This window comes from Sceloporus undulatus, chromosome 5 (assembly GCF_019175285.1).
Source record: "Sceloporus undulatus isolate JIND9_A2432 ecotype Alabama chromosome 5, SceUnd_v1.1, whole genome shotgun sequence".
In the NCBI taxonomy this organism is placed as follows: domain Eukaryota; kingdom Metazoa; phylum Chordata; class Lepidosauria; order Squamata; family Phrynosomatidae; genus Sceloporus; species Sceloporus undulatus.
Genome location: NC_056526.1, coordinates 85,329,701 through 85,356,053, shown reverse-complemented (window position 1 = coordinate 85,356,053; position 26,353 = coordinate 85,329,701). Strand labels below are relative to the sequence as shown.

Here is a 26,353-nt window from a genome sequence, read left to right as displayed (position 1 = left end):
CTATGTCCTAGAAGTAATAGTAGTGTTTACTGGTAGCAATCATCTTAGTGTTGAAGTACATGGCTTGGAAGGAGTGGCCTAGGTTGCTCCAGCCTCAACTGCGCCAGGACGACAGCAACCACATGGCCCACTTCCAAAGCAGGCTGCCACTACAGACCCAAATAGATCACTGGCAGTAGTGGATTAAATCCATTCCTTCTTGGGCCAGCTTTTCTCCTGCATGGCCTCAGAACAGCTTCTGGCTTCCGGTAACTTTGGGGGTATGCGTCATGTAAACACCACACCCCTGCCTTATTTTCCCCATGCTAGCCCTAGTTAATTTTGGGATAATATGAACAGACAGCCAAGTAATGATAACAAAATTTCAATTTTAAAAAATAGTAGGTTAATTTGAACTGACCTGGGAAGTAGGAATGACAAATCCTTGGTAGGGGCGAAAGTTCCCAGGAAATACTTCAGGATGGAGCCACAAAATAAAATTGGTTTTGACAAGAACAAAACCTGGGACTTTCCAAGACTTCTTTCTTATCTCTTACTTAGAGGTATTATTTTGTGAAATTAGATTCATGCTGTGCTTCTTTCTGAGTCAATTTACAGAGCCCTAGCCAATATGGCTTAAATGATACTGTTAGTACAAGCTAGAGTAAGTCCATTGTTTCAACTAGATTTGCCTACCTGTTGATTTGCCATTCAGGAATTGATTCAGTGATTCTGTTCTTGCTCGGACTAGGGAACAGGACTTGGGTCTAAAGACCTTACAGTTGTCTTTTATAAGCAACTCTATCTTGTGAGTCTGAACTCAGTGGGACGTAGAACATTGGGCTGTAGAAATGCATCCTTGGGCTGCAATGCTATGCCTCCTTACCAGGAAGGAAGCACAACGGAACTTAGTGGGACTTTGCTGTTGCTGTGTGCCTTCCAATTTATGGCTACCCTAAGGCAAACAGATCACTGGATTTTCATGGCAAAATTTGTTCAGAGGAGGTTTGCCATTGCCTTCCCTTAAGCTCACCCAGTGGGTTTTATGGCCGAGTGGGGAATCAAACCCTGGTCTGGTTCAATACTCAAACCACTATGCCATGCTGTTACCTCTGAACAAACAGGTCAGCCTGTGCAGAGAGATTTTTTTAAAAAAAGGAACCTTGATCCTATTTATTCCTACATAATTGTCAATTAAACTCATCCAAATGTTCTGTGGATTCCCCTTCTTCTTACTTCAGAAAACAGCTGGTGGAATCCTATACAACCATTATGTACTATGTAGCACTGCAAATACTCTGCTACCTAGTGGATTCCAGCCAGACCCCGTCAAACCCCACTTACCAGCAAGCAGCCACTGGGATCAACAAAGATCTGTTCCTTTGTCAGTCAAGAAGTTGCTGCCTGACTTTCACATCCCTCCCATGAACAATCACTAGTGCAACGGGCAGATAAAGTACCCCTGTTGCAAATCCCATTCACACTTGAGATCACTCATGCAAGAAGGGGAGGAAACTGCTTCTCGATCAATAGGGAAATAGACCCCCATCAATCCCAGTGGCTGCTTACCAGTATGTGGGGTCTGAACGACTTTCCCGGTCCCTATGTAGCCCCTAAACTGGGAGCTACATAGGGATTGTGAATACATAGCAGTTATGATTGCATAGCTCTAGGTTATGTATTTGTCACTGCCCAACAGGATTCTACCCACCTTCTTTTAAAATAACAATTATTATGAGTACTAAAAACCATAACTGCACAGTCATCTCTTCACAGCTAGGGGTTTTCAGGGAAACTAACATGTCAGATGGAAATGGCTGACTTCAGAAGAACATGATACAGATTGAGTCTCCCTTATCAGGAAGTCTGAAATCTGAAGTATTCCAAAATCCAGAACTGTCTACATGTTTGCCTGGGATAGTGACACGTTTACTTTCTGATGGTATATAATGTATACAAACTTTGTTTCATTCACAAAATTATTACAGTAGATTGTATAAAATTACCTGCAGGCTATGTGTATAAGGTGCATATGAAACATAAATGAATTTTGTGTTTAGACATAGGACCTTATCACACTAGCTCAGAAGCAGGATTTAAACTAGATTTAAACTAGAAAAACCCACAAATGCAGGAGGTTTATCACACCATGTTTCTGCAAACCTCCCTAGTGAAATAACACTAAAATAAAGCAAACATAAAGGGGAGAAGAACAAAACCTTTTTACTTTCGGAACATCTCAAAAATAAAAAGATGTCATTTTTCTCCCCTTTATATTCACTTTATTTTCATGTTATTTCAGGTTTGCAGAAACGTCGTGTGATAAACCTCCCGCATTTGAGGCTTTTTTTTCTACTTCACATCTACTTTAAATCCCGTTTCTTTGCGGGATTCCTCTAGTGTAATAAGGTCCTTAGCTAGGTCTCATTTCCAAGATAGCCTCTTTATATACATGTATGCAAGTACTGTACAAGTATTCTAAAATCCCCCCAAATCCAAATTACTTCCGGTCATAAGCATTTTGGATATACTCAGTCTGTATAAATATTAATCTGTACTTTAAAAAAATCTTATTGCAAATGAGAAAATTACATTTTTGTAGCTGTGAATGATGAGAGTAAACTCACAGAGCTACAAACATCAATAATGCAATATCAGTAAAAATGAAAAAGCACTGTATATATGGAAGAAATTATGTAGAGACTTGCTTGTTTCTTACACTGTGCATTTGTCTCTCCTTTCTGGCACTATATTAGCATTCCCTAGACATATAACTATCAGTTGTATTTTATTAATGGGAGGAACTGTTGGGTGTTTTTCCTAATTCTGCCATTTACCCATTCTGCTTAGAGTCACCCTGTTTGAAACCAGTGATGAAAGATTAGTTGAGCAATCACCTCCTATATATTACAGCATAATCATAGTTACCACAGAACATTGCTTTCACAGAATGGTCTGGGCTGGAGTCTGCATAGAATCAGCTTTATCTGCTGTAGAGACATAAGGCTACATGTGTCAGAAAGTTGTCTGAATCATGGGTATAAGAGCAATGTAAGAGGCTCTAAGTATCTCTCACAGCTATCAAAACAGGCCAGAAACTGAAATTGTTTTCATGAAACAGACAGTGCCTGAGCTTTTGAAAAACAACCACTGATGGTTTTAGAATGTCTAACACATGTAGCATTTTGGATTGCATTGTGAGATATTAAATGTTTTTTATCACTCCATTATCCTTTATAGGCTCTTCATATTTCATCAGCCTTTATTTGTAACCCTCCTTTATTTTTCCGCTGTTTGTTACATCTTTTTCATTACTGCAGAAAATTTGTTAAGGAGAAAAAGGCAAAGCAGACTCATAATGCCTTATAATTACAAATATGAGGAGTCCTTCTGACAATGCTCTTTGCTGACATTAATTCACTACTGTTATTTGTCATCTAATCAACTTCAGTTTATGATGACCTTATGAATGAGAAACCTCCAAGAGATCCTGCTTTTAACAGACCTTCTCAGGTCTTGCAAATTCAGAGCCATAGCTTCCTCGATTGAATCAACCCATCTACAGCACGGTCTTCCTCTTCTCCTGCTGCCTTTCACTTTACAGAGCATTGTTAGCTTTTCCAGTAAACCATTCCTCAGTTTAGTCATTTTGGCTTCTAGAGAGAGCTCAAGCTTGGTTTGCTCTAGGAACCATTTGTTTTCCTTTTGGCAGTGTTAAAACGCTTTTGACGTTGTTATGCAGTGCGTGAAGCAACACGTCAACGTATGGCGCCAGATTCTCCACCTTCGTGACTGTATCAGTAGCTTGTGAGCTTGTGACCTCTGCAGAACTCTCCCCCAGCACTGCATTTCAGATGAGTTTGTGCTCTTTCTATCAGCTTTCTTCACTGTTTCACTTTCACAACCATACATAGAAATAGGGAACACTGTGGCATGGATAATCCTGACTTTGGTATTTAATTATACATCTTTCCACGTGAGGATCTTCTCTCATTCCTTCATAGCTATCTTTCCAGGTCTTAGCAGTCTTCTCATTGCTTAACTACATCCTCCATTTTAATTAATGACTGAACCAAGGTATAGAATCTGTATTTCCTCACCCACTTTAAAGTTACGTACATCATCTGTCGTCATTATATTAGTTTTCTTAATGTTCAGCTGTAAACCTGCCTTTACACTTTCTTCCTTAACTGTCATCAGTAGTCATTCTAAGTCTTTGCTATTTTCTGCAAGTAATATGCTGTCATCTGCATATCTTAAGTTGTTAGTGGTCCTTCCTTCAATTTTCACATCTCTATTCCCACTTTCTATGTGTTATGTTCCATCTATACCATGCATGCATAGGGTGATAAAAAGCAGACTTGCCTGACCCCCTTGTCAATAAGAAGCCATTCTGTTTATCCATATTCTGTCCTGACAGTGATCTCTTGTCATGAACAGAGGTTGCACACCAGGACAATGAGGTGTTGTGGCACGCCTATTTCTTTGAAAGCAAATAATGGTTTGCATGATGTACACAATCAAAGATTTTGCTGTAATCTATGAAGCACAGGCTGATTTTCTTCTGAAATTCTTTGGTCCATTCCATTATTAAACACAGACATTAATACAGAATTTTAAGCAGGTGTGATATCAAAAAGTCCCTTGAACAGACTGAAGAATTACATTGGGGGGGGGCACAATTTTGTTGTTTGCTTTTTATCATACATGTGTCCCTTTTTAAAATATATATATACACATATATGTCCCCTGCACAAGAATTAACCTGTGCCTAGTCTTATAGCACTCAGATCAGAACAAGAGAAATGCTATAAGGCAAAAGAGAAATGAGAGGAATAAACTTGCAGGGTTTCCAAAGTTTAAAAGCTTGCAGTTGCTGGTATGATGAAGCCCTTTCAGCAAACTCATGCAACAGGATTAAATAGAGGAAGAAAGAGAAACAGCAGTAGTGCATTCAGTAAAGGATGTGAGAGCCTCTTCAGTGAAGATCACTGACTGGGTCAATAGACTCAGTACAAATGCATGAACTGAGAATGATGGGTACACAAGAATGAGAGTACTGAGCTTATCAGAGACTAGAGAAGAAGTATCTGTTTATAGAAGACATATGAGTAGCAATACCAAAGACATTTTTAAAAGACAATTGAAAATGCCCGCTGGAAAAAGAAACAAACAGAGTTTGTCTGAGTTCAACAAATGGAAAAGAGCAAAGTCTCCCAGGTGCTGGGGACAAAAATACAGTGAAATTTCATTTTCTGGATGCCCTGGAGCACATCTAGACATTGAGCTAATGAAATATTTGAGTAAACAGGAGAACTCTTTGCCTTGGGTTTACAATGATATAGAGATACTTAGGAGAACAAACAGGGAATTAAAATTACCTGGAGGTGCTTTCTTTTTGCAATCAACAATCCTGATACAATGAGGTTTTGTTTGACATGTTTCCCTGCTGGCTCAGCAGTCTCATCATCTCTGTACCAAATTCTGTAAAATGAGTATTTACTTACTTTGAACTGATTTTTGCTGCACTTTATATGTCTGTGGGTTTTGTTCACAGTCTCTGGAAAGCAGGCAGAGGTTGTGGAAAGCAGGCGATCCATGAGCAGCATTCCCACTCACCCAACTACCCCTCCTTTATACATGCTTTGTTTTCTGCACGGGACTCTTCTGTAGCTAACAAAATTTTGGACTTGGGTTGGTTCAAGTCCTTTCAACCTTGAACATCACTGGATGGCCTTCAAAAATCCCTTTCACCTCTCTGCATAACCTGCCTAACAGAGCAAACATTAGGACAACATAAAACTTTTTGGAGGAAGGATAGCTGAAAATACAATCCCATAAATACATAGGCTGGCATCAGGTTGGTGACATGCATGTGTGTGTTTTTATGCTCAGTTCAGATGACGAAATACAGCTCTGCCATCCATGCTCTAACCTGACTTCCCTGTGATTCAGTACGACAACAAAGGCATCCTCAAGAAGCTGAAAGGCTGGGGCTGGCTGCTCAAGCACAGCCATCTGATGAATGGCTATCTACCATTGTCCCCTGGCTATGTAATGGCTGTAGGAGGATTCAGAGGAGGGTGCAGGAGATAGTGAGAGATCTTAGGGTGTATCTAGACTGTAGAAATAATGCTCCATTCTACATAATCCTGGGAGCATGCTTTGGTAGAGAAGGCTAAAGACCTTGTAAAACTACAAATCCTAAAATCTCATAGGACAGAGCTACAGCACTTAAAGTGGTGCATTATTTCTATAGTGTAGATGCAACACCAGTTAAGACTCCACTAGTAACATACCAAGCCCCAGCTACAGAACTCTGACAATGTTGTTAGTCCATTGCGGTAAAACAATCCAAGAATCTGTGGCTCCTTAAAGGCTAACAAGTTCTATTTGCTATAATCTTTTAATTACTATAACATTTCATAAACTCTAACCCATTCCATCAGATGCATCTGTTTAAGTGTGCCAGAATCTGTGGAAATAAATTATGTAAAGCCTAAATCCAGCTACTAGTCTCAACTACAGTAGACCCATGAAATCTATTGCTGAATGATAAATCCCAAAAATTTTCAAAAATTTCCTTTTGTTTTGGAAACACTGACTCCAAATACATTTGGAGGACTTTACCCTGACTCTCTATGGCAGATATCATTATTCAGTTTTAGTCATGTTGTCCCTAGCTTCTGATTTACCTGTTAATTCTTGGAACCAACCTGAATAATAAAACTGTGTAGCATGGCGAGACATCCATTAGCCTGCTTTCCATAATCTGCTGGTCCCAAAGAAGCTTGCATAGGCAAAGAGACACAAATTGGCTGGATGTAGCACAAATGTGGCAAAGAAATGCTCTAGAATGCTAAATGGAGTTCAGCTGTACAGCTGATTCCATCGTAAATCAGGAGCAAATAGGCAATCCATTATACAGTACCTTTATAAAAGCCAAGAACGAACACAATAGTATTTATCCAGTGAAAGATAAAGGAAAAGGAAAAGGCTACCCATTTTTTTCAGGTATGGCTAACTTGCTTCTCACAAACCACCCCTGCTTGATTCATTACATATGTCTTTATAGTTCCATGGAGCATGAGAAATTTTTAAAACCTCCAGAAAAGAAACAATTGTCACTTTAAATCAGGTTTAATTAACAGTAGTAGAAGAGAGAAAGAGAAGTGGTGTCTCAATGGGCCAGGTATACTCCAGGAACAGTCCAGAGTATTCTGGCACCAAAGCTGCCCTGAAGTTGTCCTGTTACCCAGGCACTCTGGAACGACAGTGGGAAGCTGTCTGTACAACATCCCACTGTGCCACCCACTACTGCCACTGCTGTTGCAAATCACTGTTTCTGAGAACAAAACACAAGACTGGGCACCTCATTCTGACCTCAGAGGGAGCCTCTTGTACCAGCAGCGCTGGGTGGCACATTGGGATGCATTGTAAGTAAACAGCCACCTGTTGTCACTTCAAAGAGCCCCAGATTTTTTTGGGAAGAAGTGAAGTGAAAATTGAGTTTTTAAAATCTGTGGTAAGGATGGTATAAGGCATGTTTGATGCTGAACTGTCTGTGCATCACTCAGATATTTTGCACCAGAACCAGGGATTAGGCCCTGTGTCAGTTGGACTGATCTGCATGAGGATGAGGGAGGACATGCTACTTGGCCCATGCAGACACAGCCAGAGAGAGAGAGAGAAGGAAAGAGATTGGAATGTAAAATAGTATTGTTTTTAAGCCTGCATGTCCTATTATAATATACACATTTTTGATATTGTAAACTGAATTAGCATAGCCCCTGGTAAATTATGCATAATATTCTAGAATATGTACTTAAATAAAATTACAGCTCTCAAAGATGTCAAACAGACAAACCTCAAGACTTCTTATCAGAGCATCATGGGTAAGATTTAGCCACATAAATAATTAAAACTGTATTCTGAAAAACACTGTTGCTTTACAATTTCTTTTGTCTTCTGTGGCATTCAGGTGGGAGCCACAGAGAGAAAAATAAATGCAACATCTTCCTTAATACTAGCAGCAACATCAAACCCTCAACTTCTTGTTATCTTCTCAGTCAAGGGACACCAAACTAATATGCGGTCGCTCCAGTTATCCAACCGAGGGCGATGAAAGACAACCCTTCCTATCATTTGTTTACACCAGGAGCAAAGAACGTTCAGTCCCAGCGAGACCAAAGTGAAGCAGCTCATCACTTTCCAAAGAGTGAAGGTCTAGCAAACAGAAAACAAGGAAAAATTTAGTCCAATTGCTGCACTGGAGTTAGGGAGTCAATGGGCAGCAAAAGCCTGCAGGAGGGAAGAGATGGGAGAAGAAGGAGGGCAACTTCTTACAAGGGAGAAAAGAAGGTTGTTTGAGTCCAACACCATTGTTTTGGTTTTTAATTCTCTAGGCTCAGTGTGTGTACACCAAAACACCCACACACATGCTTCATGGGGAAAATGTGAGCGGGGAGATTGCAGCCCCCAACCCCTTTTAATACCCCATGTGCTTACCTGGAGAGAACCATCATGGTGTAGTGGTTTGAACCTTAGACTATGAATTGAAACCAAAGTTCAAATCTCCATTCAGCCATGGAAATGCACTGGATGACCTTGGGCAAGTCACGCTCTCTCAACAGCAGAGGAAGGCAAAGGCAAACTCCTTCTGAATCAATCTTGCCAAAATTAAAAAGGTAAAGATAAAAGTTTCCCCTTTACCAAACCAGTGTTGTCAAAGACAACTCCATGGCTATATGGCCAGCATGATTGCACAGGACACTGTTATCTTCCCATCAAAATAGTACCTATTTATCTACTTGCACTTTTACATTTTTTTAAACTGCCAGGCTGGCAGAAGCTGGGACTAGTGACAGGAGCTCACCCGTCACGCAGCGCTTGGGTCTCAAACTGCCAACCTGCCGATCGTCAAAGTCACAGTCTTAACCATGGAGCCACCATGTCCATCTTAGGGTCACCATAAGTCAGAAATGACTTGAAGGCACACAACAATAACGTTTGCCTGGACCTTCTGCCAGACCTCCCTCAATATTTTTCAGACACAAAAATGCCAGAAAAGGATTGGCTGCTATCCCTGGCAGCTGCTAGGAGAGGTGTATTAGTTTGAAATATACCCATCCCCAACTCTCCTCAGAACTCCTGACAAACCGAGAAAGTGACCTATTTGTGAGTTTTGCAAAATTTCATTGAACTGTTAAAAATCAGGAAGGTAATTTTACAAATGCCAAGAATAACAAAATCCATGTTTTCCTCACAGAAGATTCCAGATTCAGGTATTGGGGTTTCTAGTTAAAACAAACATGTAAGCCAAAGGAGTGTCACTACTTAAGTAAATTTGGAGGATTATTTTTTATTATTATTTTAGGAAGGCTGGTGAATTAAGAAGCAGGGTATGGAAAGCAGAATAAATTAACATTTTTGCTTACTGCTTTACTTTGGAGGCCATGGGCACTGTCATCTGGACAAAGAGTAGTTTGATTCTAAGGAGATTTCAGAAGCATCTGCACTGCAGAAATAATCTGTTTTGACAGTAATTCCCAGAATTCCATAGCATTGAACCATGGCAGTTCAAGTGGTGTCAAACCAAATTCTGCAGTGTGGATGCCCCCTTCAAGACAATAGCTTTTTCATAAAGCCATGCACAACAATGTTTTGCTCCAATTGAATTGCACATCTTTCTTTAAGAAAACATTTCCAGTGTGTGGACATTGCTGTTCTTCTTCCCCTGTCATGCCACTCCACCTTACCCTGTCTAAAAATCCCATGGCGGTTAAAAGTTCTGTGTGGACAGATGGATGGTTGACTAAGGAGCTTTCAACTGAGCTAACTTTTAAACGGAACATGTATAAAAAATGGAAAAATTGGGATATCACCAAAGGGGGATTCAAACAAATAGCTAGCCTGTGTAGGGGTAAAGTCAGAAAAGCTAAAGCACAGAATGAACTCAGGCTTGCTAGAGAGGTTAAAAAAATAAAAAGGGCATTTTTGGATATGTCCGCAGCAAAAGGAAGAAGGAAATGGTAGGGCCACTGCATGGAGAAGATGGCAAAATGCTAACAGAAGACAGAGTAAAGGCAGAATTAACACCTTCTTTGCCTCTGTGTTCTCAGAAAAGGAAAAGGGTGCTCATCCTCAGGAAAATAGAGCAGAGGACAGAACGGGAGAATTTCAGCACAGAATAAGTAAAGAGATAGTACAGGAATGCTTGTTTAATCTAAATGAATATAAGTCTCCAGGACCAGATGAACTACATCCAAGAGTATTAAAAGAAATGGCAAATGTTATGGGAGCCATTGGCAATAACCTTTGAGAACTCCTGGAGAACAGGAGAAGTCCCAGAGGACTGGAAGAGGGCAAACGTCCCCATCTTCAAAAAGGGGGGGAAAGAGGATCCCAACATTTATCGTCCAGTTAGTCTGACATCAATACCAGGAAAGATTCTAGAGCAGATCATTAAACAGAGAGTCTGTGCATATTTAGAAGGCAATTTCATAATCACAAAGAATCAACATACGTTTCAGTCTACAAATCTTATCTCTTTCTTTGATAAAATTACCAGCTTGGTAGATGAAGGGGATGCTATGGATATATAATATATAAAGTTTCCCATGACATTCTTGCAAGCAAGGTATTGAAATGTGGGCTAGACAAAGTAACTGTTACATGAATTTGTAATTGGTTGACTGGCCGAACCCAAAGGGTGCTCAACAATGGCTCCTTTTCATCCTGGAGAGAAGTGACCAGTGGGGTCCCACAGGGCTCTGTCCTGGGCCCAGTGCTATTCAACATCTTCATCAGTGACTTGGATGACAGAATTGGGGGCATACTCATCAGATTTGCAGATGACACCAAATTAGGAGGAATAGCTAATACTCCGGAGGACAAGATCAAAATTCAAAATGACCTCAATAGACTAGAAAGCTGGGCCAAAGCTAACAAAATGAAATTCAACACAGAAATGTAAGGTACTGCACTTACGGTGGGAAAATGAAATGCACAGATATAGGATGGGGGACACCTGGCTGAATGAAACTACGTGTGAAAGGGATCTAGGAGTCCAAGAAGATCACAAGTTGAACATGAGTCAACAGTGTGATGCAGCAGCTAAAAAGGCCAATGCAATTTTAGGCTGCATCAATAAAAGTACTGTATAGTGTCTAGATCAAGAGACATAATAGTGCCACTGTATTCTGCTTTGGTCAGGCCCCACCTGGAATACTGTGTCCAGTTCTGGGCACCACAATTCAGAAAGGACATTGAGAAACTGGAGTGTGTCCAAAAGAGGGCAACTATAATGGTGAAAGGTCTGGAAACCATGTCCTATGAAGAACAAGTTAGGGAGTTAGGGATGTTTAGCCTGGAGAAGAGAAAGTTAAGAGGTGACATGATAGCCCTGTTTAAATACTTGAAGGGATGTCATATTGAGGAGGGAGCAAACTTGTTTTCTGCTGCTCCAGAGAACAGGACCCGGAACAATGGATGCAAGCTCCAGGAAAAGCGATTCCACCTCAACATTAGGAGGAACTTCCTGACAGTAGGGCTGTTCGACAGTGGAACACACTCCCTTGGAGTGTAGTGGAGTCTCCTTCTTTGGAGGCCTTTAAGCAGAGTCTGGATGGCCATCTGTCACAGGGGGTGCTTTGATTGAGATTTCCTGCATGGCAGGGGGTTGGACTGGATGGCCTTTGTGGTTTCTTCCAACTCTATGATTCTATGACTGTGGTTCTAAGAAGTGGCATGGTTGCCTTTTGAAGTGGTTGCCTATTGCTATTAACTAGCCTTAGATCAAGATGGTAAATCTCTGGTCTCCCAAATGGCTTGGGTTATAACTCCTACAAGCAACCATTGGTGATGCAAAGTAGAGATGGTGGGAGTTGTAAGCCAAACATCCAGAGAGCTTAAGGTTGCTTACCTGTCCAAGATGAGGAAATTACCTTAGCTGTCCCTACAGGTTGCTGTCCACCAGGTTTATTCTGTAGAGCAGGGAGAGAACGCTCTTGTCTAAACTCCATCATCCTCACCAGCTCAGTAAGGATGATTTCCATTAGAAACACAGACCAAGGAATTAGCGAAGAACTTTGGCTTTATTGGCTTATGCTTCTACTGTTTGCAGATCCACTTATGAGGAAGACACATCTCTCCACTAAGCAAGGTCCCGCTGAAAAACTATATAAGGCCTTTTCTATGAAGGCTAGATTGGTGGTAGTAATCAGGGGCACTTTCATAATGAACAGTTATAGTACTCTGATGCCATTTTAACTGCCATGGTTCAATCCTATTGAAACGAGGTTTGTAGTTGTGGGGACATGAGGGCCTTCTTGATTAAAAATGTAATTATTCCTCCCTATACTGCAATTCTCAGGATTCCATAGGATGTTGCCATGGCAGTTAGACTGTGCTATAAATGTGTAGTGTGCAGTGCTATAATTGTGTACTGTGAAATAGCCCTAGCATACAAAGTCACTGTAAATGTACGCACTTATTGTAATCGTACTTAATATTATGTAGTGTTTTAAGTTTCAGAATGTGTCACATAAGGTTGGCCAGTGTTACTGTCTCCATACTACAGAAGTGTTGCTGAAGATGTAGGAGAGTGGTTTATTGAAGGCCACACAATACATTAGCATCTGAGATAAAAACTGAATCAAGAGGATCCTGTCTCATGCACCATATACCAGCCATGTATGACCCCAGCTGACTCCCTGAATCTGTTTGCTGTTATGACAACTTCTATAATTAGTTATATTTCACCAACAAAAGATCCACAAGTAGAAGGGGCAAGGGAGGACCACTGCTATTAAGAAAATTTCATAATGCTGTGCCTTCCCATGTTGCCTCTTTTTGTCAGCAGCAAGGATGCCGGTAAAAAATAATAATAAGATATTGAACGTTTAATTTGGAAACCGCAATGCATGTCTAAACAGGAGATGTCACTTTCCGTAGGGCAATTAGTCTCTTTCAAGAGGTTTAATTATAAAATGCATTAAGAAGACGACAGACAGCAGTGCCCTTTGTACACAATCATCGGGTGCTGTTTTTACCATTAAATTTCCTCACTTAACACAGGTTGAAAGCCTATGCCAGCAATTACATTCATTTCTGGTGCAGCAGGGAAGTGGTGCACCTGTAATGAGCTTTTTTTGTTGGCAGAGCCTCGCTTATTCAAGAATGGCACAGCAGGCAACTTGCTTTAAGTTAGGCTACTGTAATTGCTTTGAGATGTCATAAGTCAACCGTGCACATTGCCTGACAATATTTACTAACCCATTAAATACCTTTAGGAACTTGCATTTATTCCAAGCCATTGCATGCTCCAGTTAATAAGTATCCTTCCCACTAATCCCACCATAGACCATCTCCTCCTCAGTATTCTGGATTTTTTTTTTCCAAGACACAGATCACAACGGCGTTGTCAGTTTTCTAGCTAGTCTTTCTCCATGATTTCTTCCCAACCTTTCTGTATAAGAAATTCCAATGTAGAAAATTTATGTGTCTCTTTCTATGTGAGTCTTGTACTGTCAACTTAAAGCTGAGTTATTTTGAGATTTGACCCAATAGTGAACACCATTAAGGGCAGAGATGAGAAGATTTTGACCCTCCAGCTGTTGGTGGACTACAACTCCCATTTCCCCTTAACATTGGCTGTGCTGGCTAGGGCTGGTGGGAGTTGCAGTGCATCATCTAAAGGGCTGCACATTGTCTGCCCCTGGTTTTGAGGTAGTGCCTCTGCATATCAGTTTCAAAAAGATGGGCTGCAATTATTGCCCAGCTCTTTCAATATATATGGATCACTCCTTGCTGGTATGCAGGACATCACTGGCCTAAATGCAGCTGTTAGTCCCAACTAAAGAAGACCCAGTGAATCCACTGCTAAATGGTAATTCAGTACTTATGTATTCAATAAGTCATCTCTACTTTAGGGTAGCAATTGGATTTAGGCCGTTGTCTGCAACAGAATACAATAACAGGAGGCTACAGCAGAATGTGGAGGGTGCACAATTGAGAAAATCATGGAAAAGTTACCTTTTTACTACATTTCCTAGGCTTTTCCATGCTGACTGGGAATTTGGAGTTCAAAAAGATAATAGAACCAAACTTTGGATGCTGTTACAGCATATTTCAGCACCTCATTGTAACTCTTTACTGTGAGAACACTTTTCTGACTTCTCAGATATTGCAGCAATACCAAACCCAGATCCCTTAGAAACAGATGAAGATGACATAAGGCAGAGCTACTCAGTGGTGGTCCTTTGACCAGCTTCCATGAGACTCTGAGCCATTGGTAGCTGGCCCTGGCAAGTTCCAGGAGAGAAAAACAATTGTATATAACAGTTTTTATGTAATTTTATACTGCTTTTAAATTATTTTAATTGTTTTAATTTTAATTTTAATTTTTTTGGTAATGTTTTTATGTGTGAACTGCCTTGGGTCCCTTCTGGGGAAAAGGCAGCATACAAATGAAATAAATAAATAAATACCCAGTGGGCACAACTGTAATGCTGGTCCCTGGCACTAATAATTGCCAGTCTTCCACATCAGATACATGAAGAAACATTGACTTAATGGAAATCAAGGATCCTTCATTCTGCAGGATCCATGTAAACATACTTGTCTGTGACAATTCAAAGAAAATTAATAGATGTTTCCTGATCTTACACAAAAGGCATGATAAGAAGGACATCAATGATCTTCTTGCTAACCAGAAGTATTTTTTAAACATGTGTAAATGTTGCATTCATCCAAGTCTCGTTATTTTAATGGTTTTTAAAAGCTATACACTTTTATTCATAATTAACCTATCAATAATAATGTAACTTAGATGTTTCCTTGGAATATTATCTCCTCATTATTGTTACAAAACAAGCTGCCCAATTTCATAGCTCAGTTGTTCCGGTGCATGGCTGGTGAATCTGAATTAATCTGAGCTGCAATGACTCTTTCTTTTAAGCAAAGCACTCCCCTGCTTTCAATAAGTGTCAATGAAAAGAATAATGACGATGTAGCTTACAGTTGTATCAAAGAAGTGCAAATGATTTGTGAATGTGACAGAGCACTTCATTCTGCAGAGAAAAAAAACATATTCTGTTTATTGATTTCAGGCATTTGTGTGGATTATTTAAATTGGGCTCAGCTGTATCTTTTGGAAACTGAGCAGGGAGCATGAAATCCTTTTGCAGTGCAACAAATGCTCTGTGGAGTGAAGTTCAGTAGGAGAGATTCTTATGATGGGACATAGTGGCAGGTGATTTTTAAAATCAATATCTGAAATATCACTGGGAATGACACTGCATGATCATGCTTCCAATGAGAAAAAATATAGCTAGCCTCATGGGAACTGCCTAGGGATACACAACGCTCCAATATGAAAGCACTGGCTGGCTAAGCAGTGGCTCACCTTTGTAAATTAACTACAGAAAAAGGCATGTGAAACCACTTGGCCAACTTATTTAATAATACCTACCTAACTGCTAATGTACTGTATACAGTGGGACCTTGTTGTCTGCTGGGGTTTGATTCTAGGATCCCCTGTTGATAACAAAATCCGTGGATGCTCAAGTCCCATTAAATATAATGGCAGAGCAAAATGGTGTCCCTTATATAAAGTGGAAAATCAAGGTTTGCTATATGGAATTTATACAGTACTTCTTTTGAATATTTTTAAACCGTGGATGCTTGAATCTGTGGATAAAAAAATCCGGGGATAAGGAGGGCTGACTATAAACTCATGTATAGCTCTAGAAATTTTAGTCAAAAAATAGACCCAAAAATCCTGGGTCAGCAAATTCATGGGTCAATATAAGTACTGTACCTTAATTCTTTGTTTTAAAGGAACCATCCCCTTATCCGAATAGGGTGACAAAAGACGAGAGCTTAGTCTGTCCCAGGAAAACCTAAAGAAGGCACCAGCCCCCTCTACTCTCTCTACTGTGGCACAGCTTTTGAATGTCTGGGTGGAAAAATAATGGCTGTGGTGGCTCTTTGCCACTTCCCCTAAAAGAAGCATAAAGAGAATAGAGGGGATTGGTGTTTCTTTTAGGTTCTCCCAGGATGGACTAAGCCACATTGATTGAATCCATCACATGGCTTTCCTTTTTTGTAATTTTAGTGTACTTAATTTTTCTAATTTATTGTAAAGCACTCTGAAATCTTATCCTGTTTATCCTCTAAGAGGCCACTGCCATATAATCTATTTCCCATTCTCACTAAAATGGCATTTCTATGTATTGGTGGCCAGATACCTCCTATAGTCTGACTTCTTCCTTCTTTGGCAGACAGAACTCTGCTCACATTGAGCTATTGCAAAACAGATGCATTGCTCTTCTCTTGATAACTGTGTTTATTTAATCTGCTCAGCCATGTGTCCTCCTGTCTAGCAGCTGTACCTTGCCTTTCAAAGAAAAAGCTTCCTAAGTTATCCGTCATTTTATGCCACAGTGATCAAATGTCCCAGCCAAAGGAATTGAAGTTTTATTTAGCTGGAGCTGATGGGCAACCTGTTGTTCTGTTGATACCACACTTCTTTGACTGACTGCACATTCACTTGGCCGCATGAGTGATAACCCTTGGCCTGTCAAGCGACAGCTGAGCTATGGGGTTTAGGGAGCCATTGTGTGGCATTGTCTGTTCTTCACAGTCTGGGCTTGTTTGACAAATGAAGAGAATTGCTCTTGGGGAGAAGCTTCTAAATGTTTGTCAAGCAAGACAACAGTTACATTGCAGCCATGAACAAAGGGTATGTTTGTGCTTGGAGCAGAAGTGATGCAGTTTGTGACCTTGCTGGAGATGAATTATGGGGTAGTTGTTGTTGTTTTTTAAAGGAACAAGAGCAGCCAATCTTCATAAGGTCTTTCTACCATGAATGAATAGATGGCAGATTTCTTCCTGTCTCCCCTCTGTGTGTGCCCTAGGGCAGGGGCATCTCTAGGGAGTGCAGGGGGTGCAGATACCCTAAGAGAGTATGGCACCACTGCTCCTCAAACATCTGCCTTTGGGCAGAAACAGACTGCGATGTTTGCCTTTTAAAAGGCTGAAGAGGTAGTTCAGTGGGCTGAGGCTCAGTGGGAGGAGAAAAGAGAGGGGTTTTTAAATATATATACATATAATAAATTTAAATTTAATTTTTGAAAAAAATATTCTTTTTTAAAAAAAATTAAAAACATCACATCATCAATTTTTCACTTTAACCACATGAAACTATGTACTGTACATGTAAATGCATTTGGGCTTTGCCTGTGATATTGTAATTGAAAGATATAATTTTAATTTTGCTAGCATTTATGCCACAACTGTTGCCATTATATTCAGTGATTAGAGAGCCCTGATGGTGCAGTGGTTAAATACCAGTTGGCCAGTACTGCAGCCAAAAGGTTGCGAGTTCGATCCCAGTGCCCAGCCTTCTTTTGTAGGTTGGTAAAATGAGCTTGTTGGGGGCAATTACCTTACATGCTATAAACCGCTTAGAGCCTACTTAGTTCAGTATGGAGTGATATAGAAATGTAAATGCTATTGCTATATGAGAATTATAATTTATGACTAAAATGAGTACAAAACACATTACTGGGGATTCTGTATGGTGTAGTATGGGACAAGGTGAATGGGAGGGGATGACACTGTGAGTTACCACACCAGGTGACACCAACCTTGGTGACGGCACTGCGCTAGGAACTAATGTTAATATTTGCATCCTCAACAACAACAAAAAGTGGGAAAGTTCTTTGCACTTTGGAACTTCACTGAGAAAGATTCATTTGTACAAAATATACAAATGGTTTCCCAGCAGAAATGGTTTCCCTTGTTATATATACAAGGTCAGAATGAGGCACCCACCACCTGACTATCACTGAGTGCGTCATTCTGACCTCAGAAGCAATCAGCCTATGGTGGCAATAGCTGTACCAGGTGGCTCTGCAGGACACCCATGCAGACAGCTGTTGCAGTGTGAGAACAGAAACCAAGTTAAGTGGGACAGGTAGAGGCAAATGCAGGGCCAGGATATTGGGCACTACCGACAATGAATTAGGCAGCATCCAGATAGTTTTTTAAAATCTCTGAAAATGCCAGTTTTATCCATAATCGAACCAATTTTATTTCTGATATCCTGGTGACATACTGATTGCTTTTTAATATTTCCACTGAATTCCTGGTATTGCCAAAACCTGTTTATTCCCATGCCTGAGGAGAGTTTATTTTTAGCTCAATTTATTATAAAATAAAAAGATTCGGTACTTGCCTATGTGTTCTAATTATCTCGGAACTAGTAAAGATGGCCACCAAGTAAACACTGCTGATATTTCCATGATGAAGATTCAACAGAGATCAAGTGAGGGAAAGAGGAATGTTATCACTAAAAGATTCTGATTCTAATGCTTAACTGGTGATATTGCTGAAGCACTTTAGTACAATAACTGTAACTCCTGATTATTAATAATAAAGGCTCTGTGGAAATTGATGGAAATTGGTGAAAATCGATTTTTGAAATGCTACTTCACACTCAATGTGACACATGATCAATGAGATGGAGGAGAGAAGGGACATAAGGGAGAAAGGGAAACCTGGCATGTTTTACGAAAGGATTAGATGGAAAAGCAGAAAAACCTATGACAATGCAGGTACAATCAGATGCATTGCCCCCCCCCCCGGTGTCACCCGTTGCAGGGGCTGCCGGTGGTGTGGCCAAAAGGGTCCACTAATGCCTTCTCCTTCCCTGCAGCAAAGGGGGAAGCAGCAGTGATCTACTCATGAGTAGGAATTGACCCCAATGATCTACTTGCAAGTAGGGGTGGCAATGGCTCCCTACTTATGAGTAGACCACCACAGCAGCTCCCTACTCTCAAGTACAGTGCTGGTGCAGTCCCCTTCTTAAGAGACATAGCTTCAGTGGCAAAAATAGGAAGGGCACCCTCACCCCATTTTGGGCCACACCACTACACACACATACAACCCAGCAACACTACTAGGTACAATCAAAACAAAAAGAACTGGGCATTCTCAATATTTTCTGACAGTCTTGTTGAGAGTCTTCTTGGTGGCGCAGTGGTTAAATGCCTGTACTGCAGCCATTCATTCACAAACCATAAGGTTCGAGTTCACTGCCAGCTAGGGGCTCAAGCTCGACTCAGGCTTGCATCCTTCTTTACTTCTTCTATGTATGGGATACTCTCAAAAATCCTAGCAGTTGTTCAGTGTACTGAGCAAAGTGGTTCTTCTTGTATCCTGAGCATCTGTACAAGTTGCAATTTCAGCAAAAGAGCACTTAAGTATCAAAGATGGCAGAAAGATGTCCCTAGGATATGACTGCATGTTGTGTTACTTTTTTGTTTGTCATTATTGCATCAGGGCCAGTTATCCCATTGGGCAGATTGAGTTGGTCTCTGCTGGGAGAAGATTTGGGTCTGTGTTCTGTCAATGGTTGGTGGTGGTATAGCTAGGCCAGCTAGGCCAATTAAGTATTTTCAATGGGTTTGAGGAAGGAGGAATCTGGTGTCTCCTTGTGCAATGTCCTTGTTCCATGTATACAAATATATAGCTGCAATCCATGTACATTAAAACTTATGGTATGTGAATAATATGTGCACATAATTGTACATATTAGGCATTTGAATATGCAAAATTAAATACACTATTTGCATTTGTTTAACTTTGCATCTCTCTCTCTTCTTTCTTTTCTTTTCTTTAATCTGGCAGGTGGGAGATCAAATAATTGAAATTAATGGGGAGAGCACAAGGGACATGACACACGCCAGAGCAATAGAACTAATCAAATCTGGTGGCAGAAGAGTGCGGTTGCTATTGAAACGTGGAACTGGACAAGTCCCAGAATATGGTGGGTTTTCACTTTTTTTATTCTTGAATGATTTACAGCATCTTTGTGTTTTAAATTACATGTATAGGACTCCATCCCGCATTGTACTAGTGGATTTCCCCTTCCTCTCTACACCTTTTCAGATCTGCTTGGGAGGGTGCCTCTACCCTCTTCAGATGTTTTGAAGAGGTGAAGCAGATACAATGGGGAAAAGGAAATTCCTTCTTCCAGTGGTGTCTGTTTCACTGGCAGACTGGTGCATTGAGATGGGACCCATTCAATGCTATGCATCTCTTGTAAACGCCCCAAATCAAGATGGAGGTACATGCTGTAACATTTACTTAAGTGGTTGTATGACTTCTAGAGATACTTAGCTGCAGCAACTGCTTTACTTTCTATTATATTGATCCCAAATACTTTCATGACTTACCTGGTTGGATAAGAGATGCTTTAAGCACCAGTGGAATGTCTTCTGACTGATTTTCACATGGCTTTTTTATAAACAGAACTGTATATGTACATGGATAGATGCATGGGAAGATTTTGGTAACAACAAACTTTCTAAGAGTTAAATAGTTACAAGTATTTTCATAACAAGAGATGTGCAGGGTATATATTTTATTTCTCTATTAATGCTTCCTTGGGGTTATTTGGGGGTTTTGCTACTGCTCTGATGTTTTTATTTTGCGGGCTGGATGGGATTGATTTTATTGTCATGGTTGTAATGTGGGGAAAAGGAGGAATGCACATTTTAAAAAGGAATAACAATCATTTTTATTTTGGCATAGTACAACCAGCCATTTATGCATTTTCTCAATATAACCACAAAGACATTATGTTTTTAAAAATGAGGATGGCAGAGGGATATTAGAATGCAGGCATCCCTTCATTATATTAGGTAACCTAGAGTTATTTCCTTTTAATTAAAGGAATAGTCTCCAAGGTGCAATTAGAAATTTAGAAATTTGTTCCGAAAGAAAACAGTTTGTCATTTTCCCATTGCAATAGTCTTACTTTCAAATTCTTTTTTATGCCAATATGAAAAAACATAGGAGCCTAAAACCTAAATCCAGGTGCTAGTCTCAGCTCAAATAAAGCCACTAATTTAATGAGAACTTGGTAAATTCCCTTGATTGAATGTAATGCTGTATTGTCCTTTTTCCTGTTTTTCACATATAGTATCTGACTAAAATAAATGCATTGAATTGAATGATTCAGTTGATCTATTCTAGTTTAGAGTAACAGATTTAGACTTAAATGATTATCTTTACAAATTTTAAAGCCATGTAATATTTGTTTAGCTTGAAGCTATTTCGGAAACCTTTCCTCCAGATTCTGACTTGAAAACGTGTACCACATCTGCCAAAGAATATACAGTACTGATACATTCTTAACTGGTCCTGAAACCATTCCTGACTGGTACTTACCTAGACTCTGGGAGACAAATTTCAATGAAAGAAAGTCCACAACATCCCTAACAAATATCTTGGGCCTTAACTGAATTGCTACCTGCAGCACTGGGAAAGTTACTTTTTTGGGAACACAGCTCTTGAATCCTCCGGCCAGTATGGTCACTGGTAAGGCTCACTGGGTGATTTTGGAAGTTGTAGTCCAAAAGTAATTTTTTTCATGCTCTGATGGGCTGAGTCATTTTCTTAGTCCTTCTTCTCCCCATCCTGTTGTTTGAAAATGCACTTACTCCCCTTGTTATGATGAGATAGATGACTAAATATGTTCCCAGGCATTCATGAGAATAAATCAATAGAAATACACCTGCAGAGTATGCTCAGCTGAGAGAGTAAGTCCGGGGGACATAAGAGATAAATTAAGCTGGCTGGTTCAAAGTGAGGGAGGGGGACTTTTGATTGCTAACAATCTAAAGTATGCTTAAATGGAAAAATAATGTCATGATTCTGCCTCAAGAAACAGAGCTATAAGATGTAGCTACAATAATTTCCCTTCCAACCAAAACCCATCTTTTCTTAGCTGCTGTACCCTAAATCTGGCCATTTCTGACTTGGTTAGATTCTGGGGAACAGCAAGCAAGTGTCCAAAGATTTTCCTATAGAGCAGTGGTTGCCAAACTTTGGTCCTTCTGATATGCCCAGAGATCCTGGCTGTTGGCCAAGCTGGGTGGGGTTTCTGGGAGTTGAAGTCCAAAACACCTAGAGGACAAATGTTTAGGGATCACTGCTATAGAGGGATGTGGAGTGACAAGCCTCTACAAGGACCTCCAGGGACCCTCTTGATGTATTTGTATATGATGTCATTGTTCCACATCCAGCTCTAAGAAAATATCTGGATGCTTGTCTGCTGGCCTCCCCTGTCACCACACTCTACCAATTAGGGATTTTGGTCACCGCATGGTTGGTAGTGAATTCTGGACTCCTCAACCACTAAAAAAAGTGAGCTGCAATGGTGTAACTCCAATTAACATCATTGTAATTCACCAACAAGTTACAATTTTGTTTATTGCTTAATCTAATTAAGGGTTTGTTTCATAAGCATCTGCTTATCTGATTATGTTATATTTAGATTAGATTAGATTTATATTTCAGAGGTTCATTAGTTAATCTCAATAATTTTTTAAAAAATGTTATTTATCAGTGATGTGTCATTTTGTAGAAGTTATCCTATCAGAGCTTGGAAAAATTACTGTTAGGTGCCAGTGTTGTGGGATTCTGGGGGTTTTAGCTAAAACAGTAACTTTTCTCGTTTCTGGTCTAGTATTTCAGAATTCTAGAGGCACTGAATCCCTAGAGCAGATTTTATTCATATATTGCACTGACCAAGCATTAAACAATGCGATATGGCATTTTTGTTATAAACCATCAGATATTGGGGGGGGGGGTCCCCTAACAGGCACAAACTTCACATAGATAAAAATAAAAATGTAGGGATGTCACAGAATAATGAATAAAATGGAACATACAAATTAGAGTAAGAGAGTTGAAAACAGTGCCCAGCTTGTCATCTCCTCAGAAGAGCTAAATGATGCTTTTAAATTAGCAAGGATTATATTTATGAGCAATCACTCCAATCCAGAATGTCATGACACCGTGATTGCGCAGCCAGGTATTTCTCTAGTTTTTATCTTACTTAGCATTTGACAACCATAGGGAGAGTTTTGAAGTGAAACTATGAGCACATAATGGTGCCAGAATTGTAAGAAAGGCTGGATAAATAATCAGTCCATATACAACTTTATCCACCTGCATTTGTTTGAGGGTTCATTTCAAAAAACACACTGTGAGTTTCAACATACACATCCAAGGGGTGGGTTGGGGGCTTGTTAGGAGCTGATTTGACTAACTGAGCATCACTTACAATTCCTTGGTGATGATAAGCTGAGAGAGAGATTTGATGTACAATTAATACAAAGAGTAATCCACCTGTCTCTGGGAATGCAAGACTAGTGTGGGAAGAATTAAAAGATCCTGTTATTAAGGCAGAAAAGGGACATGGCCCTAAAGTGTTGCCAGAACATCCCCATATGTTACTGTTATCTATAGGAGTAAAGAAAATGATTGATGTTCTGAGATGCCTTCATGGAAGGATGCACCAACTAATAGCTGAATAAGCCCCCGCAACTATATTTAATGAGGAAAATATGGGTAACAGAGTGTCCAAACCCAACTGCACCCACCAACATTAGGAAAATTGTTTTGAAGCAAAAAACAAAAGAAGAAGAAGAAGAGGAGGAGGAGGAGGAGGAGGAGGAGGAAGGAAGGAAGGAAGGAAGGAAGGAAGGAAGGAAGGAAGGGGTGGAGTGCAGCAGATACATTTAAGTGCTTGAAGCCTTGGCTCACTGTATGCCCAAATCATGTGCTCTTTCCCAAAGAGATGGAGGATTTGGTAAAATCTACATACATACAGGTATAAGTGTTTTTTGTCTATCATAGCACAGACCCGCAAAATGCCGCACAAGATTGGAATTATCCTTCAGGTATAGTGGATCCCAGTTAATTGTGTGTGACCCAACCCTGAGATATAAAATAAAGCAAAATAGATCCAGATCATATCAAATTACCTGACAATGCACATGAGTCCTTTCACTGTTGTTTTTGCTTTATTTTTGCTTAATAGGAATGAGGTCCACATTTGGAAAAGAAACATAATCAAGGCCATTGACTTGCCTTGTCTCACTTTGACATAACAGTCTGCTTCCCAGTTTGCCAAGAGGCACTTAAAATTCAACATGAAAATTTAATTTCTGACTCCCCAAATTTCATTTCATTTCAGCAGTTGACTTCCCTGTTTGAATTTCCTATCTTGTTTTTCAGAAGGTAGTTCAATTATCTGGCTAACAAGGAAGCTTCTGAGACTTGCGACAATGCAAAATGCCCTAATTAAAAGACGCACAAGCTTGATCAGGAATTAGAAGTAGAACCCAGGACCAAAAAATTAATTTTAGTTTTGTGCTAACTAAATAAAATGTTAATATTCAGGCTTGTGCAAAATAAAAAAAATGGCATGTTTTCATATATCATATGTATAGTTTACTTCATGGCATGGCAAGCTATTAATATTAACTGCGTAGGGGTTTGAACAGCTTTGAATTCCACATCCAGGTTATTTTTCTCAGGTATGGGGAGAGGATAGTGAAGAGCTCATAAAAAATGAATCTGAAAGCAGCACACATCCCCAAAAGCCAGAGCAAAAAGTGCTGTGAATGCAGTCAATTTATCTCCCAGGGTTTTTGCTGGGGTTTTTTAAGTCTTACTATCACAATGAAGCAACCCACTGAAAACTAGCATTCCTTTTCAGTAACAAATGTAAACTCTCACCATCAAAAGTCAGTGTATTTTCATACAACAGATGGCACAAAACTGAAATAATACAAGTCACCTAATGGTGGCTTTTCCATGTCAAGAAGAAATATATGATTAGTACCTTTTTTAAAAGGTTTTGTAATCAAATCAACAGAAGGAACAAGTTCCTTAGAGAGGTTGTGGACTTTTAAAAGGAGAGTCTGGATATATACATATCAGGGTTGGTTAAAGTGCTGTGATTGATTCAAACTAAATGAAGGGATCTCTCAGTGCTTTTCAGTAATACTGATTTATCAAGCAGCTTGATTCTTAAAAAATATCCTTTCTTCCTGTGGGCCAGGCAATGGTTGAGGCACCAGTGGTTTATAGAAAGAAATAATGTGAATTACTTATACCACTAATGATTTTCCTATGAAGATCTTCATAGCCCTATAGGCCCTATGCCTAGAACTAGACCACAGCTCAGTGTAGCTTCTGTAACCTAAGAGTCATGTATTTCCTATATCTATTCCCCCCCCCCCCAAAAAAAACGCACCTGACAACAGGACTCTGAACTTGCTGAACAGTCACCAAAAGCAGCACCAGAAATAACATGTTCAAAGCTGAATAGGCCAGTGGTTCTCAGATATTTTACCCTTATGATCTCCCTTTACATCTACATGTTGCTACACCACACCTGATGTAGTATAGGTATCAAAATATTTTCTTTGTTTACACATTCATGTATATTCATTTTTTAACATCTTATAAGGAAATAGCCCATTGTCATTGTTCTCCTTCTGCTCCTCCTGCCCACTCCCCTCAAGCAGAAGTTCCAAGTGCCCTCCGTGTCTTTTTCTTATCCTCTAGGTCAGAAAAGGTTTGGAAAGAGGAGGAGGAGAGGGAGGAAGAGGAGAGGGATCAGGGTCTCCAGGTCTCATTACCCCCCTCCCCGAGCAACTGGGGGTCCCACCCCACTGTCTGAGAACTACTGCAGTGGTCTGCAAGCTAAGGACCTCCAAATACATATGCACACATATACACAATTACTAAATTTCAAGTTTTACATAATTGTTAAAATAATACACTTGTTTAGTGGAAGGCTATGGGGCCTATAAATAATGACTTATCTTTGGACCTCAGCATATCTTACCATTGCCTTGACTGTATTGCAGTAAACCAAATGGGATACAGCTCAGGCTGCAATCCTGTGCTCTCTTGGAAGGCACCCCAGAGACCCCATAGGACAGAGCAAGTCTCCCTCCTTAAGGCTTAGGGAGTCCTTTACCCTTTGAATGGGAGAACCACTTTTATAGATGTTCTGCCCTGTCAACCCACCCTATCGCTAGAGTGCCTCTGTTTCTTCTATGTAGATTATCGGTCGAGGGATGTCCTGTCCCCTCATGTTCCTGTCCTTCCTACGTGATCATGGGAAGGACTTTCAGATAGGATCCATGCTTATCCCATCTGGGAAGGTAAATGACAGTGATCATGCAACAGGCTTTCAGATGAAGTCATGTAGATCCCGTCATTATCCCACCATAAAAGTGCCATTGGCCAGCAGTTTGCATTAAAGGAAGTTCGTGTTAATGCAGTGCCACTTTAATGACAGTTTATGGTGGGATCATTGCTATGATTTGAAAGCCTTTTGCACCATTGCAGTCACTGACAGGTTAAGGACAGGATAAGGACGGGGGAGAGACCCTGTCTCTATCCCATCCACATGTGAAAATCTCCATAGTGAGTGCTCTGACTCACCACTCTGCCATCACTGTACTGTATAATTTTTTATGTGTAAATTTGCCATTTC

General features: G+C 40.1%; 1 protein-coding gene across 4 annotated transcripts in view; it reads left to right on the top strand.

Annotated features, from left to right (window-relative positions):
- MAGI2 (membrane associated guanylate kinase, WW and PDZ domain containing 2) overlaps positions 1–26,353 on the top strand; it is a 782,933-nt gene that overhangs the window by 726,528 nt on the left and 30,052 nt on the right. For all 4 annotated transcript variants that reach the window (XM_042468280.1, XM_042468279.1, XM_042468278.1 and 1 more), the window contains one exon: positions 19,675–19,813. In XM_042468280.1, the coding sequence (XP_042324214.1) occupies positions 19,675–19,813 (139 nt within the window). The remainder of the gene's footprint in view (positions 1–19,674; positions 19,814–26,353) is intronic.